This window comes from Manacus vitellinus, unplaced genomic scaffold (assembly GCF_001715985.3).
Source record: "Manacus vitellinus isolate BGI_N305 unplaced genomic scaffold, ASM171598v3 scaffold_25_pilon, whole genome shotgun sequence".
NCBI lineage: Eukaryota > Metazoa > Chordata > Aves > Passeriformes > Pipridae > Manacus > Manacus vitellinus.
In genome coordinates this window covers 2,300,796-2,315,052 of record NW_021939882.1, presented here as the reverse complement: position 1 = coordinate 2,315,052, position 14,257 = coordinate 2,300,796, and the positions used below count along the sequence as shown (strand labels likewise).

The window sequence follows — 14,257 nt, the reverse complement described above, 5'->3', positions numbered from 1 at the left end:
TGTTGCATTTGCTAGAGGCATGTGGATGGGCCTAGACACTCTGTCATTCTCTTGAGGGATGTGAGAGAGTGACAAGGCTCATCCCACTGATTTTTAAATATTCATTTCAGAAGAATATTTAAATGATTTTTAAAGCACTTTTATAACCATATGTTCCTCAAAAAAAAAAAAAAATCCAGAAATAATTATTCAAACTCATTGTATCAGTTGCACAGGTCTATTTAACTGGCTGCTAGCAAAGAAAATAATTTGGGAACTGAAAAATTTCCTCAGACCTCTATGTTTAAAGGAGTATAACTCTGGTATGCAGCCATTTCATCCATCAGTATGTTCACACTCAGAAATGTTCATTCTCTTGTTGTAATTTAATGTTTGATACAGTTTTATTTGATTCTTTGCCATGCCCTGGGCTCTGGTTGCATGCTCTCTGCGGATCAACGAGTAGATAGGAACAAAGCAGAAAGCAGTAGTGGAAGGAGCCTGTCTCCAGCTGGCAGACATCCACACACCCAGGAGGGGTTCCCAGATTTTCACCAGCTGAGGTGAGGCCCTGTAATTTTAAACATACTGTGAATCTCCAAAGAAAAAGCATTTATATAGTATATTGCTTCCTGCCTATTTTTCATTCATAGAAGTAAAACATTAATTTTGTTCAAGCCCCCTGAAGAATGAGGAATGTTTGGCTGTACTGCTTTAAGCCCTTTTTCACTGTTCCCTTTAAAGCTGAGCTGCAGCCCATGCCCCAGGGCCCTTTCTGAGCATGGCCAGTCATGGCCCCCTGACCAAGCACTGGAGCAGATCTGTGGCACAGATGGATCCACTTACACCACTGAATGTGGGATCCGTGCCTATAATGTGTCAGTCCGATGGAAAGAACATGCTTTCCAAGTGACAGTCCCCTAGCCCCTGGCCTCTCCCTGTGCTTTTCCAATTTATCCTCCTTTTCTCCCTCTTCACTTGCTGGTTGTGCTTGGGGTGTAAATCATGAAGATTTAGCAGAGAAAAGAAAATAGCTGCAGAAAGTATCCAGAGTGGAAATTCAAATGATGTAGCATATTCAGATGGCAGAGGTTTGTTGACTGATAGGTTTATAACAGTCAGAGACAGCAAAAAGACTTCACTGGTGGTGGTTAACTCAGATGAACTTTCCTTTACTTGCATCATTTGGGAGTTTTATTTACATTCCCAGCACCAGTTCCCTTTTGGGAAAATGGTCATACTGAGTCTCTAATGGCAGACTTTCACCTCCTCAGAGAGCTTGGGACACTCAGGGGCTCAGGAACAGCAGCTATCCCAGTGACTAAGAAGGAAAGCAAACCAAGAAGCAGCCTGAACTCCCATTGCTCTGTGTGGCAGCATCCCAAACAGTGTCAGCCGGATGCTGAGCAGGCAGCGCACGATTGGATGTAAGTGATGCATATACCTTCTGTTGACATTTTATTTGGCAGTGATTTAACGCTAGCTTTCTAATATTGCTGTTCTCCACAGGCTGCTTTCAAATGTAGGAAGAGAAGGATGGCAAAAAGATGCAAAATATGAAACAAGTAGCAAAATATTTCTTTGCTATGGAAGCACTCACAAATAACCTTCACTGTCGGCAGCAGGAGAGTGTAGCATAACCCATTTCAAGACCAGAAAAGGAGACACACAAAACCTTTGCAGATATCAGTATTCACCTCTCCTGAGAAAAGAATTTTTTTGTCAGGTTGCAAATGGGGCATTGCCCAAGCCAGGTCGTGTAGGGGCCATATGATCATGCATAACATTGCAGTTGTTATATATAATACTTTCATACTGCAATGGTTAAGAGATGGTAGAATACCTGCTGTCTATCTCTGTCTACCTGCTGTCTACTGTGAAACAGTGAAATCTTGTAATTTGGCAGCATGTTCCTTTCTGTCAGCACCAACTGTGCTTCACCCATGTCTAGCTGCAAAGAATCAGCCAGTGGTCTCATTAGAGCTCAACTCTGTAGAATAAATGAAATTGTTCTTTCTTTTGATGTTAATGATGAAGATGTGTTCAGTGGTTGTGATACTTATAGTCCTTCAGCTACTGAAATTCTTTCCATCCAGTTCATCTTGTCCCAGTCAAGTATTCAAGTTACAGCACCATGATGTATCCTGCCTCTCAGACTATCCTCCCTGCCTTTCCCACTAGGGCGAGCAGTGGGTTTTCATTCTTTGCCTCTTGCACCCTATCTCTTGTTGCTGCTTTATTTAAAAGATCATTCTTAAAAAGCCAAACCACCATTAATCCCAAATCCCAGAGGTTACTGGTTTTCTTCCCATATATGAAAACAACCACCTTCACTTATCTCTTCCAAACATTGTTTCTCATATTCATTTTTGCTGGCTTGTTAGTTGATAAGGTGAGACCTAGGAGCATGTTTTTGTTTGGTGATCTGCTTGCTTCTGTTCTACATCACCTCCTCCTGTGGTTTCACATGGAAAGAAAACTTTGCCTGGGGATGTGGTATGTTGATCTTCCCTGGGGCAGTTCTGAGGCAGAGTGATGCCTCCAGGTCACTCTGGCAGCAACGGACTGGCACCTCCAGGAACAGCTGCTTTGCACTCCTGGTTTCTTCCTCTCATATTAGATTTGTGTAAGAGGACATAACTCCTGAAGTGTTTATCTAACTGAAAAACCACTTTACAATAACTCCTCCCATACATGTCATTATCTGTGTATAAACTTCACCCCTTGGTCTCTCAAGTTGGGCAAAGCCTCAGCTTACCCTGTCCTGAGCTTTCACAAAGCAGATCCCAGATCCTGGCCCAAAGGGCTGTGGACCTACAGACTGAACGATGATTGCAGACTTGGTCTGGTCCAGAATCCCTGTGTCCAAGGCTTTGGCCATTTACCCAAGGAAATTCTCCCTTGATTACCTACCATTCCAGGTAGGGCTAAGAAAAGTCTAGTCCTCCTGGCCTCTGATCAAGAGCATAAAAGGAAACCATAACTCATTTACAGCCAGATCTCCCCAAATCCCCCAATTGTCGTGTTCCTTACCAAGAGGAGGGAGATGTAAACTCTGAAGGTTAATTACCCTTTTGTCAAGAACACTTTGTAGTCTATAGACATATCTGTCAATCTTACAAAACAGAACTGAGGGGAGAGAGCACTGAAGGCATGTTCCTATGATAAATTAATGAGACTTGGCAGCTCACTGTGAAGAGATGATCCTTGTCTTCCTGGGAGACAGTAACCTGGCTCCTCAGCCAGCCAGGCCACAGATTTCATACTGCAGTTGCATCCGGGATGCTTATCCCTCTGTAAACAAGCTCTGAAATCCAGCTGTACAGGGATCAAACGATCTTCCTTGAGGCCTTAGCTTTCCCCATACTGGGGGCTCATCCCACCCATACTGGATCGCTTTTCCCAGCCCTGCTTGTTAGTCATTTAAAATATCTTATTTCTGCCTATCAGCCTCTCTTGGTAATGATGCTCCTTGGTGGGTCACGTAGCTGTCTGAAATCCAAGGGACACAGCCACAATCCCCCTGTGGGGGGATGATGTGTGTGCTGCTAGATGACTGGTAGTTTGAAAATGTGTTCAACTATTCCCCTGGTTTATATAACCTCAAAGCAATTTGCTTTCATGGCAGAACATGCTTATTCATTCTATTTTAACTGCATTGTGCTATAAATACTGTCTCCTCGCAGATAAGAATCTATTGAATTTTATTATCTTTTTCCTACCTTTGTAAGATTTTCTCCTGACCCTAGCTCGTGAAGGAGACTTTCCCAGCCCTAGTAGTGAAGTTTCCAGGTTGATTTTCTCCTGCCAGGCAGCCATGAATGGTGTCAATCCCAGGTCAGCTTCCTTGCAGCCACCTCCTCGTTGTTCCTGCTTGGGCTGTGGCAAAGATGAACTGAGTGCTCAGTGATGCAGAGCTGAGATCACTGAAGTGTCAGGGAAACTGATTAAACCAATGATTTCCTCTGACCAGCTGCAGGTTAATATCTCTGCATTACCTCCAACCCACCTTCCTGCAGCACGTTCACTTCAAAGAGCAATAACCTGGGTCGGTGTCCAGCAAAACTGTGTTGTTTGCTTCCTCCTTTTTCTGATGCTCATTCTAGCGTTTTCCTGCTTTCCTGTGAGTAACCTCTGCCCTGTGCAATGGAGCCCTGACCTGACATCCTCATCATCTGGAAACTTCACGGAGCTGGAGCACAGCACGAGCTGCAGGCGTGTCCTCGGAGCTGATACTGCTGAGACCCACGTCGGGTCCAGGCTGCAGCACAGTAGTGAAGTGAAGTGGCCGATATTTTGGCAGCTGATTTTTCATGGTGCAAATACCTTTGTAAGTTTGAATGCTGATGCTCTTCTGGAGAGGGGTTGTGGTGCCAGAGTGCTGGGCTGCTGCAGTAGTGGAGGGACTTTGAAACCACTGAGAGCTAATAATGTCCTCAAATTTGAACAGTTTAGCATGTGGAGTTTTTAAAAAATTACTGTAATTCACTCTTTTTGTTGTACATGTTACTGGTGACCCCCTGTAAGAATGTCCTGGGAGATCTTTGTAGAGCTTACATGTGACCCCTTAGTAAAAGCTGTAGGAAAACTGAGGCTACTCTCCTGCGTCATAGAGAAGTATTATGTTTCCTTATCCATAAAACTATTTATAGGAGAGAGCATTATAAAAGTACCATATACATAAAATAATTCAGGTTGTAAGAGCTCTCCAGAGGTCTCTAGCTCAACCCGTGCTCAAAGCAAGGCCAAAGTCAAAGTCAGCTCAGATGCCCAAGGCCTTTCTTGTTCAATTTAGTTTTCAATATCACCGAGGAAGGACATGCATGGCCTCTCTGGTTCCTGTGCTTAATCATCCTCATGGCAATGAATAATTCCTCACATTAATTCAGAATTTAATCTTTTTGCGATACAGCTGTGCTTAGACTCTGACTCTGCCTTATCTATAACCCCATCAGGGAGCTGCAGAGAGCAATGTATTAGCAGATAGCCATCTATTCTCCAGGATGAAGAATCTCAGCTCCTTCAGCTTCCCTGGAAAGCCCTGTGCTCCAGTCCCTGGGCAACCTGTTGGCCTCTGTTGGACTCATTCCTGTGTGTCAACATCTGCCTTTGCAGTGGGGCCAAGTACATTTAATTCATTGCATAAGTAATGTGAAACCATGTTAGCCTTCACCTGCAGGGTACAAAGTTCTGCACAGGTCTTATTAGTTCAGGAAAACATCCACCGGCATTACCTGGATCAAGTTCTATTTAATAAGTTCATAAAACATGGATATGTTTTGATATCGAGATGTTTTAATCATATCAGTGACTTTATTTGCTTTACTGCTTAGTTCAAACGGGGCCTTCAGGCACTAAGAGGCAGAGCTTCCATTTGTGCTCCATTGGTTTCTCCAGGCCTGTGGCTCAATGCAAATAGTTGTTCGCCACACTGTGGCCAAGAGAAAGCCAAAGATGAAAACTACAGTCTGAACTGTGTTCTGCAGGTGGTTTGAAGTGATTAGAGGCATTTTCATGAAAGAGCTACAACTACTTATTGTTATTTCCCACTTTTACAAAAGCTTTTCGTTAGTTAAATAATGTGACAAAACCCAGGAGGGTTTGGAAAAGTGCATTAAATAATTTTTCATTTGTTTATCAGAGTATTATTTATGCTGAGAAGTCACATATCTGCTAAGAAAATTTTTCAACATCAGTTTTGATTATTTTAGAGAATATGAAATCGATACTGCAAAAAATTGTAGTGGAAAATGTAAAACAAGAAATTACTTGAGTAAGTGAGAGAGGATGTTGTATAATAGCCAAACCCTGCCCCGGTGTCAGCCCACAGACCCTGTGGTGCTCAGGACCATAACAAGTGGTACACGGAGAAGTGGCACTGCCTTTGCTTACTTGCAGATCACAGAATCATAGAATTTTTTGGGTTGGAAGAGACCTTAAAGATCATCTTGTTCCAACCCTTCTGTCATGGGCAGGGACATCTTCCACTATCCCAGGTTGCTCCAAGCCCTGTCCAACCTGTCCTTGAACACTTCCAGGGATGAGGCAGCCACAGCTTCTCTGGGCAGCCTGTGCCAGGGCCTCACCATCCTTACAGGGAAGAATTTCTTCCTAATACCAGATCTAAATTGACCCTCCTTCAGCTTAAAACCATTTCCCTTTGCTAAAAGTCCATCTTTAGCTCTCTTGTAGGACCTCTGTCCTTGTGCTGGCTGCTGCACACAGGAGGATTTTCCTTTAGCCAAATGGTCATTAGCCAGATGCTGCATCTGACTTTGAGGATTAGATGACCATAATGAAGTGGATTACAGCATGAGATCAGTGGCAGGATTGCAGATCAAATCCTCTTTCTAACTGTTCTTCCAGGAGTAGCTAGAAACTGAGCAACCTGTCCTACAGCATGAGCTTAGACAGCTGTGGGATTTTTCCATGCTGTTTTCAGAGGTGACATAATCTGGAGCTGTAAATCTGGAGGCTGTGGATGTTACCTGGTTAAAGGCTGTGCATGTGTCTGAAACCTGGTGATTTCTGAGTGTTACTTTTGTGACTTGTCAGGGGGGTACCTGAATGGTTCATGGGGGACTGGTGTTCCCCAGTCACCACTTAATTGTCACTGACTTGAGTCTCCCTAGATTTTCTGTAGATGAGAGAGTGAAGAAATGGATCTGCTGAACATCTGAGGCACTGTGGTGGTCAGAGGAAATCTGTGCTGTTCAGGGCCAGTAAGTGCCAGACCCAGTACTGAACCCAGCAGTCGCAGTGGAAAATTTTTCTTTGATGTATGCAGGCAACACACGCCAACCTTTGGCAGGAATGTGCTCTCCACTCATCAGGAGAGAGGTTGGTGCTGCCTAGAGGACAACACTGTCCAGGGCAGGCAGCAGCATTGAGCACCATGTAGGAGGAAACCTGTCAAAAGCTGCCAGGTTGGGGCTGGGAAATCCGGTGAGAATGATTCACAGAGGTCTTGCTGCCTGGCTAGAGAAGGCAGTGGCAAAATTCATATTTAACCCAGAAAGATGGACCCTCTTCCAACTGTGCAGAGCCTATATGGGTGTTCTGATGAAGGCAGCAAGGTTGGCATGTGACAGTGTGCTCCTGCACACACTCAGGGAAAAGTATTTGGCTTTCAGACACCATCCCCAAGACACATTAGGGCAATACATCTTGAAGATGTGCCAAATCTGTCTGAAATATTCATGTATGCTCCCTGTAATTTATGGAAACAGTCACAGCAGCATAATTATTTTGATGCTTCTCCCTGTGAAGAATCTCTTAGGTAAAAATGTAATCTCTATATCAACACAGCCATGCTGCAGACTTCTGAGCATGCCAGTGCCAGCACAGGTGATTCCATACACTATACAGTATATCCATCTAGGGATCAAAATATACCCTTTAGACTACTGTGATGTATCAGACACGAACATATTTGCTTGGGTTGAATTTCAGTGATTTCAGCTAAATTCCATTTGTCTGATGGGTGGTACCTTGTTTGTTCAAGGCAGCACCTGTAAAGCACCTTTTGCTCTGCAGCTCCCACGGTTCTGAAGCCTACCCTAGGCACAGTGATAAGCTCCCACCACCAAAACACCCCCCAGGTATTCTTGACATTTTGGACCTGTGAAAGGCATGAGGAACTTAGGTTACAGGCAGAACCCACTCCTGCAAAATTACAGCTACTAGAACAGCAGAGGTGCAGACCTCCTCCTAGGAAGGAGCAATTTGGAGATGGCACAAAGGCTGCTGGTGAGAGACAGACAGGAAAATTGGGACAGCTCTTATATTTTAAGTATCATTTTCTAAAATATCTGCAAGAGGAAAGGACCTACTGTACTTTCAAGTGTAGCTGGTGCTATGTAAATAGGTTCCCATACCTTCGGTGTCTTTTGTTCTTCAGATGGCTTGGCGGAACACTGAGTTGGTCAGTGTGTTTAACTGGGACTGGGTCTGTAAATAAGTGCTCCCTGCTGGTAAGGTTCAAGTGACATTTTTAGTGACAGATTTTTAACCTGCTTTCAAGTCTTCTACTGAGCTCTTCTATACCCGGGCAGTGAAACTGTCAAGAAGCCTTTGCTTTAGTCAAACCAGTGCTAAATACCATTGGCTTCAGGTTAGACACAGTACTGCCAAACTTGCCTGACAAAGCTCAACCAGTTCTGCTGATGGCAAAGCCACACCTGACCTGTGTTTGTATCTAGTGGTGAATATGTGGGGAAAAAAAAGCCACCCAAAACCAGAAAGGAAAGCAGAGACTTGGCCTGATCTGCAAACAGGATGATACTGCATCCTGCCTAAGCTGCTCCCTGAAGGGAGATGTTGCTCTGTGAGAGACAAATGAAGGGCCTACTGCTTACTCTCCTCAATATTTCGTGCTCCTTATATTTCTACTAGAATCCTAAAGAGGCTCCTTTTGTACAAAGGACTGTTTGTTTGGTTTTGACCACTGGGACCTTGTGATACTTGTCTTGAGCTATTAACCAGGTGTCCAGCCAAAATCAATTGCCTAGCAGACGCAGACCATTACCTGAACAGTCAAGACCTCAATAAATATTACCAGCCTCATTGTACTGGTGACAGATTCTGCTGTTGTTTTATGTTACAGTTGAACAGTTTAGACATTGCATTTGTATATATTTGCAGTCAGCCTTGAAGAGACCATCTTGTGAGCAGCACAGGAGCTCAGCCTGCAGATTCAAGACACTTCCACCATGACTGCAGCGGGTGTTTTCGTGCTCCTCTCCTTCGCACTTTGCTGCATCCCAGGTGAGTAACTCTTAAGGTGCCACAGAAGCCTCGTGTCTGATTCCTGTCCGTCTTTAAAAGCATAAGATAGTGGCTTTGAAGAGAGAAAATCATCTCCTTCAGAGCACTCGGCTGCCTTGGTGCATTGGTATCGTGCAGGATGCAGGAGCATATTTCGGGACAGTCCTCAATGGCTCATGGCTGTGGCTGGTTGTCTGTCATAAATACAAATAACTGCAAGTGGAGTTCTGTGCTGGCAACTAGTGCTGTTACACTTTGTATACTGATGTTTTAACACCATTACAATGCTTAGACTTGTTGTACAATTACAGCAAATGGATCAATACTTGAAATAAGACCATAAGAAGAGGGCCAGACCTCCAGTAACTAGTTGTGAAAATATTGTAATGTCACAGGCAAGTTCTTTGCAGGACCCTGGCAAATTTCCTGCAATACTTTTTCTGCTAATAGAACAACAAGAGGTGAAAGCCAGAGTCTGATGTTCTCATTGCTTATTTACAACTGATGAAATCACAGAGCCAAAGATATTTTTTTTCACACTCGGCTTCTTTAAAATGCATATTTCTGACAATGGATGCTATATGTATTTGCTTATCCTGCAGGTGACTATTTGCATTTGTCTATATTGATTCAGGTGTATTTTCAAATACGTAACGGCAGCTCTTTAGGGTCAAAACGGATATGTACAAAGATAAGGAAGGAAAAGTTCTTCTGTTTTCAATTAATAAGTCTACCTATCTCAAAACAGAAAAGAACAAAGCTATTGAAAATGTGTTTCATCACGGGCAGCAATAAGCAATGCTATTATACTTATCAACATAGAGAAAAAAATCATACATAATTTATTTAGTTCAAAACCCAATCACTGGAAATCATTCAGCTTGGCCCTGTGTATAGGAATTTTACACCTGTATTTCCAGCTTTAAGTGACGTCTTATCATATTGGCTTTGTTTCATGCTTTCTGCCTCTCTTTTCCAGATGCTGCCTTTGGGATTGAGGTGAGTAGGAGAATTCTTTCTGTCACTTTTCTCAAGTATGTGGCCTGGTAAAGACATAACCAAAGGAATGGGAAAAACCTCCAGCCCATAGATGTTCTGCTGTTTTTTGCCTAGTGTGACACTGGTGTCATTGTAATCAGATTCTACAGTGTAAAACATTAAATTTTACTGCTCTTGGTTCTACATCTATGCTGTATGTTAATAATGTTTTAGTAATAATGATACAAAATTTTTTGATGAATTAATTTTTCAGCAACTTTAGACTGGTCTAAGCTTTAATCTGGTCATATATAACTGGTTTTAAACTGATAGCAATAGACTGGTATCAGAACCTATGTGAGGGCAACCTAGTGAAAGACTAAAATACTGTGAGCTGCTCCAGCTTCCATGCACCAGGTCATTAGTCTTGGTCCTCTGAAAAAAAACATTATCAGGGTACTGAGAATGAAAGGGTAAAAACAGAAGTGAACTGGAGGGGCTACAGGAATAGGAGAACAAGGGACCAGTGGAGATCCTTTATAAAACGATGCCAAGTGAGCATGAGAGACCACCACTGATTTACCCCATCCAAGGGGCTGCATGGCTATAGCCCTCTCCTCCTCCTCCTCTTCTGCTGTGTGGGAAGGTCCCTGCAGGAAGGATTCACCTGTTCCCAGACTGACCCACCAGCACAAGTTTTTGCTGTGGTAGTGAAAACTGGTTGTACTGTCTCATACAAAATGAGGGTTGTGAATGTCAAATGACTTCTCCACCCTGTTGCTGTACATTCCCTCGGCAGGTGGACTGCAGCACGTATCCCAACACTACAAATGAGGAAGGCAAAGAGGTGTTGGTGTGCAGCGAGGCCGTCAGCCCCATCTGCGGTTCTGATGGAGTCACCTACGGCAACGAGTGCTTGCTCTGTGCCTACAACATGTATGTACTGCATGGGAGATCTCAGGCAGTGATGCTTAGGGCTCCTGGCAGCACCACTTTTCAACAGTCAGTGACCTATCTTGTCAGTTGTGTCAGTTCCTTCAAAATGAGCTTGGGTATCACTTTGTGGTGCTCTGGTGCTTAGACTTTGCTTTAGTCTCTGTATCTCTCTTTTGCTTGTGTAATTTATTCAGGTTTTTCTTCTCCAGCTCGAGGATCAGCCAGATGACAGCTCTGAGAGCACATCTCATCACAGCTGAAGGATGGAGAGATGCTCTGCTCTGAGTTGTCCAAAATGGTCATAAAGCTCCCAGGGCTTTACATCCCTGCCAGCCACTCAGTTGCTTAGGGAGAATGGCACTACCTTCTCAAAAATACATATATGAACCTAACTGAGAAAGAGTCAGTTTTCCCTTGCATTAGTTACATATTTCCAGCACCTAGGATGTAGTGATGTCTTTGCTGAACTTCTAACATTTGTCTTTCCTTCTCCAGAGAATACGGAACCAATGTCAGCAAAGACCACGATGGAGAATGCAAGGAAGTTGTCCCTGTAAGTGAAACCAAGGGCAAAACAAAGGGCATGTCCTGCTTCTGAGTGCCCAAAGCTGCTTATGGAGTTCCCAAAGATGTAACTCAAACTCTAAACAAGAGCACATATGAGATATCAGAATCTTGCAATGGCCATCTGCAAGTGGACTTTCATAGTGACACACAAAAAAAGCATTTTTCCTGTTGTGGTGGTATCCTATGTGGCCAGACAGAAACACTCACCAGATCTACGTGCTTCCTTTAAGCAAGTCTTCAGCAGTGTGCTGTTGTGTGTTCCCTCGACAGGTGGACTGCAGTAGGTACCCCAACACAACAAGTGAGGAAGGCAAAGTGGCGCTGCTCTGCAACAAAGACCTCAACCCCATCTGTGGTACCGACTGGGTCACCTACGACAATGAGTGCCTGCTGTGTGCCCGTAACCTGTGAGTACTGTGTGTGCTCAGGCTTAGTGCTCCTGGCACCTGCTCTTCTGAGTATCAGCACTTCTACCAAGTGTAGAAGTAAGGTGCTCGGACTTTGGCTCTCCTCTTTCCCTCATAACAAGACCTTGTTTTCCTTTGTGATTAGAAGGAAAACTGTGCCTTTAATCTAGAAAGAGAAGTAGAGGGCTGAGGGGGGATCAAACGCAGGACAGAATGCTTCTCTGAAGTAAGTTATAAGGATCTGTGTGACAGACGCTGCCTTGCAGAGGACAACAACTGACCTAAGGGGAATCTACATTCCACACAACCTCTCTCCTCATCCACTGTAACGCTCTGGACTCTCTTGTCCTTCACATTATGCCATAAAACAACATTCTGGAAAGCAGTGACACCACCTGAGCTGGTGTCTAGAGCGGGATGTCTCCTATATCCCAAACATTATACCTCAGACTGACCAGCATTGCTGGGACATGGGGTTCAGCAGAACAGGTTGCTTGTAGAGCTCCCTAACGCAGTTCTCTTCCCTTTCCAGAGAGGCTGGAACCAGTGTTGGCAAGAAGAATGACGGTGAATGTAAGAAGGAAATTGTCGCAGTAAGTGAACTGTGTGATGAGGGACTGGGTTTTGGTCCTGCTGCTGTCAGAGGAAGCACTGCCAGTGTCTGCAGCAACCCCCAGACCAGCAGGGTCCTGCAGGAGTGTAACTGCTGCTGTGCTTCAGCATAGGGAAGATTTTCTTTTCTCCACATATAATACCCATTATTCATGTGAACACCAGAATAGAGAGCAGGTGACTGCTCAGGAAGGGATCAGTGAAAGAATAGTAGCAGAAATAATCCATTAGAGCAGAACTGAGGAGTCTTAAAACTTCCTGTTTTAAGACTACAGGAGGGATACTGGACCTTTATAGAGGAATCAGCACCTACACTTCTCCAGAAGTTTCACCAATGTTTTTCCATTTAATTTCCTGGACAGCTTGGGAACACAGTGCAATGTGATTACAGGCATGGCGCCTTCGCCGAGTGAACTTCTGCTGCTTAGAAATGCTGTGATCAGGTTATGATATACATCTCTTCAAACAGGATATTGTGATCTATTTTTATATTATTAAATTCTCCTGGCATAGGAGAAACTGACACCACAGTTTATATCAGATGTGCAAGGAAGTTAATTACTTTTAGTTAGATTGTTATCATCAGCACTGCAGCTGTAGCTCAGGGTTCAAGCCCTTCTGCTATTGACTCCTTCACATCAGACTCTTATTTTTACTTTTATTTTTATTTTGCAGGTTGACTGCAGTGACTACCCTAAACCTGTCTGCTCACTTGACTACATGCCTCTCTGTGGCTCGGACAACACAACATACAACAATAAGTGTAACTTCTGCAACGCAGTCGTGTATGTACAAACATGAATCACATTTGTGTTATCATTTGCCTCCTATGGATGCAAGTTTGCACAGTTGCCGCTTTCTTGTTTGCTGGACAGTGTTGATTAGGGATTTGGGGCAGGAGAGAATGCCAGCCACTGTGCCAACCATTCTTTTTTTTTTTTTTTCATTAGAGCATACAAAGAGCTGTGTCTGCTTTGTTAGCATGAATGGTTTGAAGGCTATTTAACTTTAATGGAATTTTTCTTGCATGTTGCAAAAGAAATTACTTTTGAAATTTCACTATAGTTTCCCCCCAGATATTTTCAGTCTTAAGAATGGGTTAAATTGTTTTGCTCATCTCTTAATAATCAAATAGCTAATGGAATTCTGACTGTGTGAGTTCCTTGGCTCTGGGGCAGGATCCCATCTGGCACTATCTCTAGGAGCTAAGCTGTCTGGTTCATTTTTATTTCTCCTCGCTTTCAGGGATAGCAATGGGACTATCACTTTAAGCCATTTTGGAAAATGCTGAGTATCAGTGCTGAGAGAATTCATCACAGGATCCCCACCGGCAAATCCCAGCTAAAGATCTCACCTCAGTTCATCTCACCCTCTGGGGAACTCAGCTCACTCCTGATTTTCTTTCTCAATAAACTAAATCAGCAACATTTCTTTGTCTTGTTTCATGTGTTGTCTCATGAAACATTTGCTTCTGATTTGTTGAATGATGATGCCAGGCAGAATAGGTTATGTGCTCATAGCTCTGGGATATAACAAGAGCAACATCTCGCTCCCCTCCCTCTCATAAAAGGCAGAAAATTAAATACAGATGCAGAAACCCCAGAGCTGTGTGTCTTTGCACATAAGTGATAGTTGGCCTGCATTAGTGTTCAGACCCTTTAGGTGTTTGACATTGTAAAGGGCTGGAGCGGTGACACAGGTATTCCTGGTGCATTTTCCCTGTGCAAGCAGCATCAGCAAAACCTGGTCAGACTGTGGTGTCTGTGCCCAGAGCTGTTCCCTGGACTCCTCAGCACCATCCTCACCTGAAGTGTAGCACTCTACAAGGATAGTCTGTGGGCAAAGCCCATATTTTTCAGACACGTGCATGGTCCCAGTCTATTTGTCTAGGTCCTCCAAATGACTTATTACTAGGTTTTTATCATCTTGAAATCATCCTTTAGCAACCTTCAAGTGTTTTAAGATAAATGCCTTCCTAGGGATGGTGCCTACTCCTGCCTACTTGTCTTCTC

The 14,257-nt window shown here is 43.7% G+C and overlaps 1 protein-coding gene across 1 annotated transcript; it reads left to right on the top strand.

Moving 5' to 3' along the window:
• Nucleotides 1-322: 322 nt before the first annotated feature.
• On the top strand, nucleotides 323-13,701 carry LOC103764876 (ovomucoid). Its single transcript, XM_008931821.3, has 10 exons — nucleotides 323-542; nucleotides 1,254-1,406; nucleotides 8,623-8,745; nucleotides 9,725-9,744; nucleotides 10,523-10,659; nucleotides 11,155-11,212; nucleotides 11,497-11,633; nucleotides 12,166-12,226; nucleotides 12,921-13,030; nucleotides 13,491-13,701. Exons 3-10 carry the CDS (start codon nucleotides 8,691-8,693, stop codon nucleotides 13,534-13,536), a joined length of 624 nt encoding a protein of 207 aa, XP_008930069.1. The 5' UTR covers nucleotides 323-542; nucleotides 1,254-1,406; nucleotides 8,623-8,690; the 3' UTR covers nucleotides 13,537-13,701.
• Nucleotides 13,702-14,257: the final 556 nt, after the last annotated feature.

Coding starts and splice junctions, on each gene's coding strand:
- LOC103764876 (XM_008931821.3), top strand. CDS start 8,691: ATGACTGCAGCGGGTGTTTTCGTGCTCCTCTCCTTCGCACTTTGCTGC. Junction 8,746..9,724: donor CGCACTTTGCTGCATCCCAG/GTGAGTAACTCT, acceptor TCTCTTTTCCAG/ATGCTGCCTTTGGGATTGAG. Junction 10,660..11,154: donor TTGCTCTGTGCCTACAACAT/GTATGTACTGCA, acceptor TTCCTTCTCCAG/AGAATACGGAACCAATGTCA.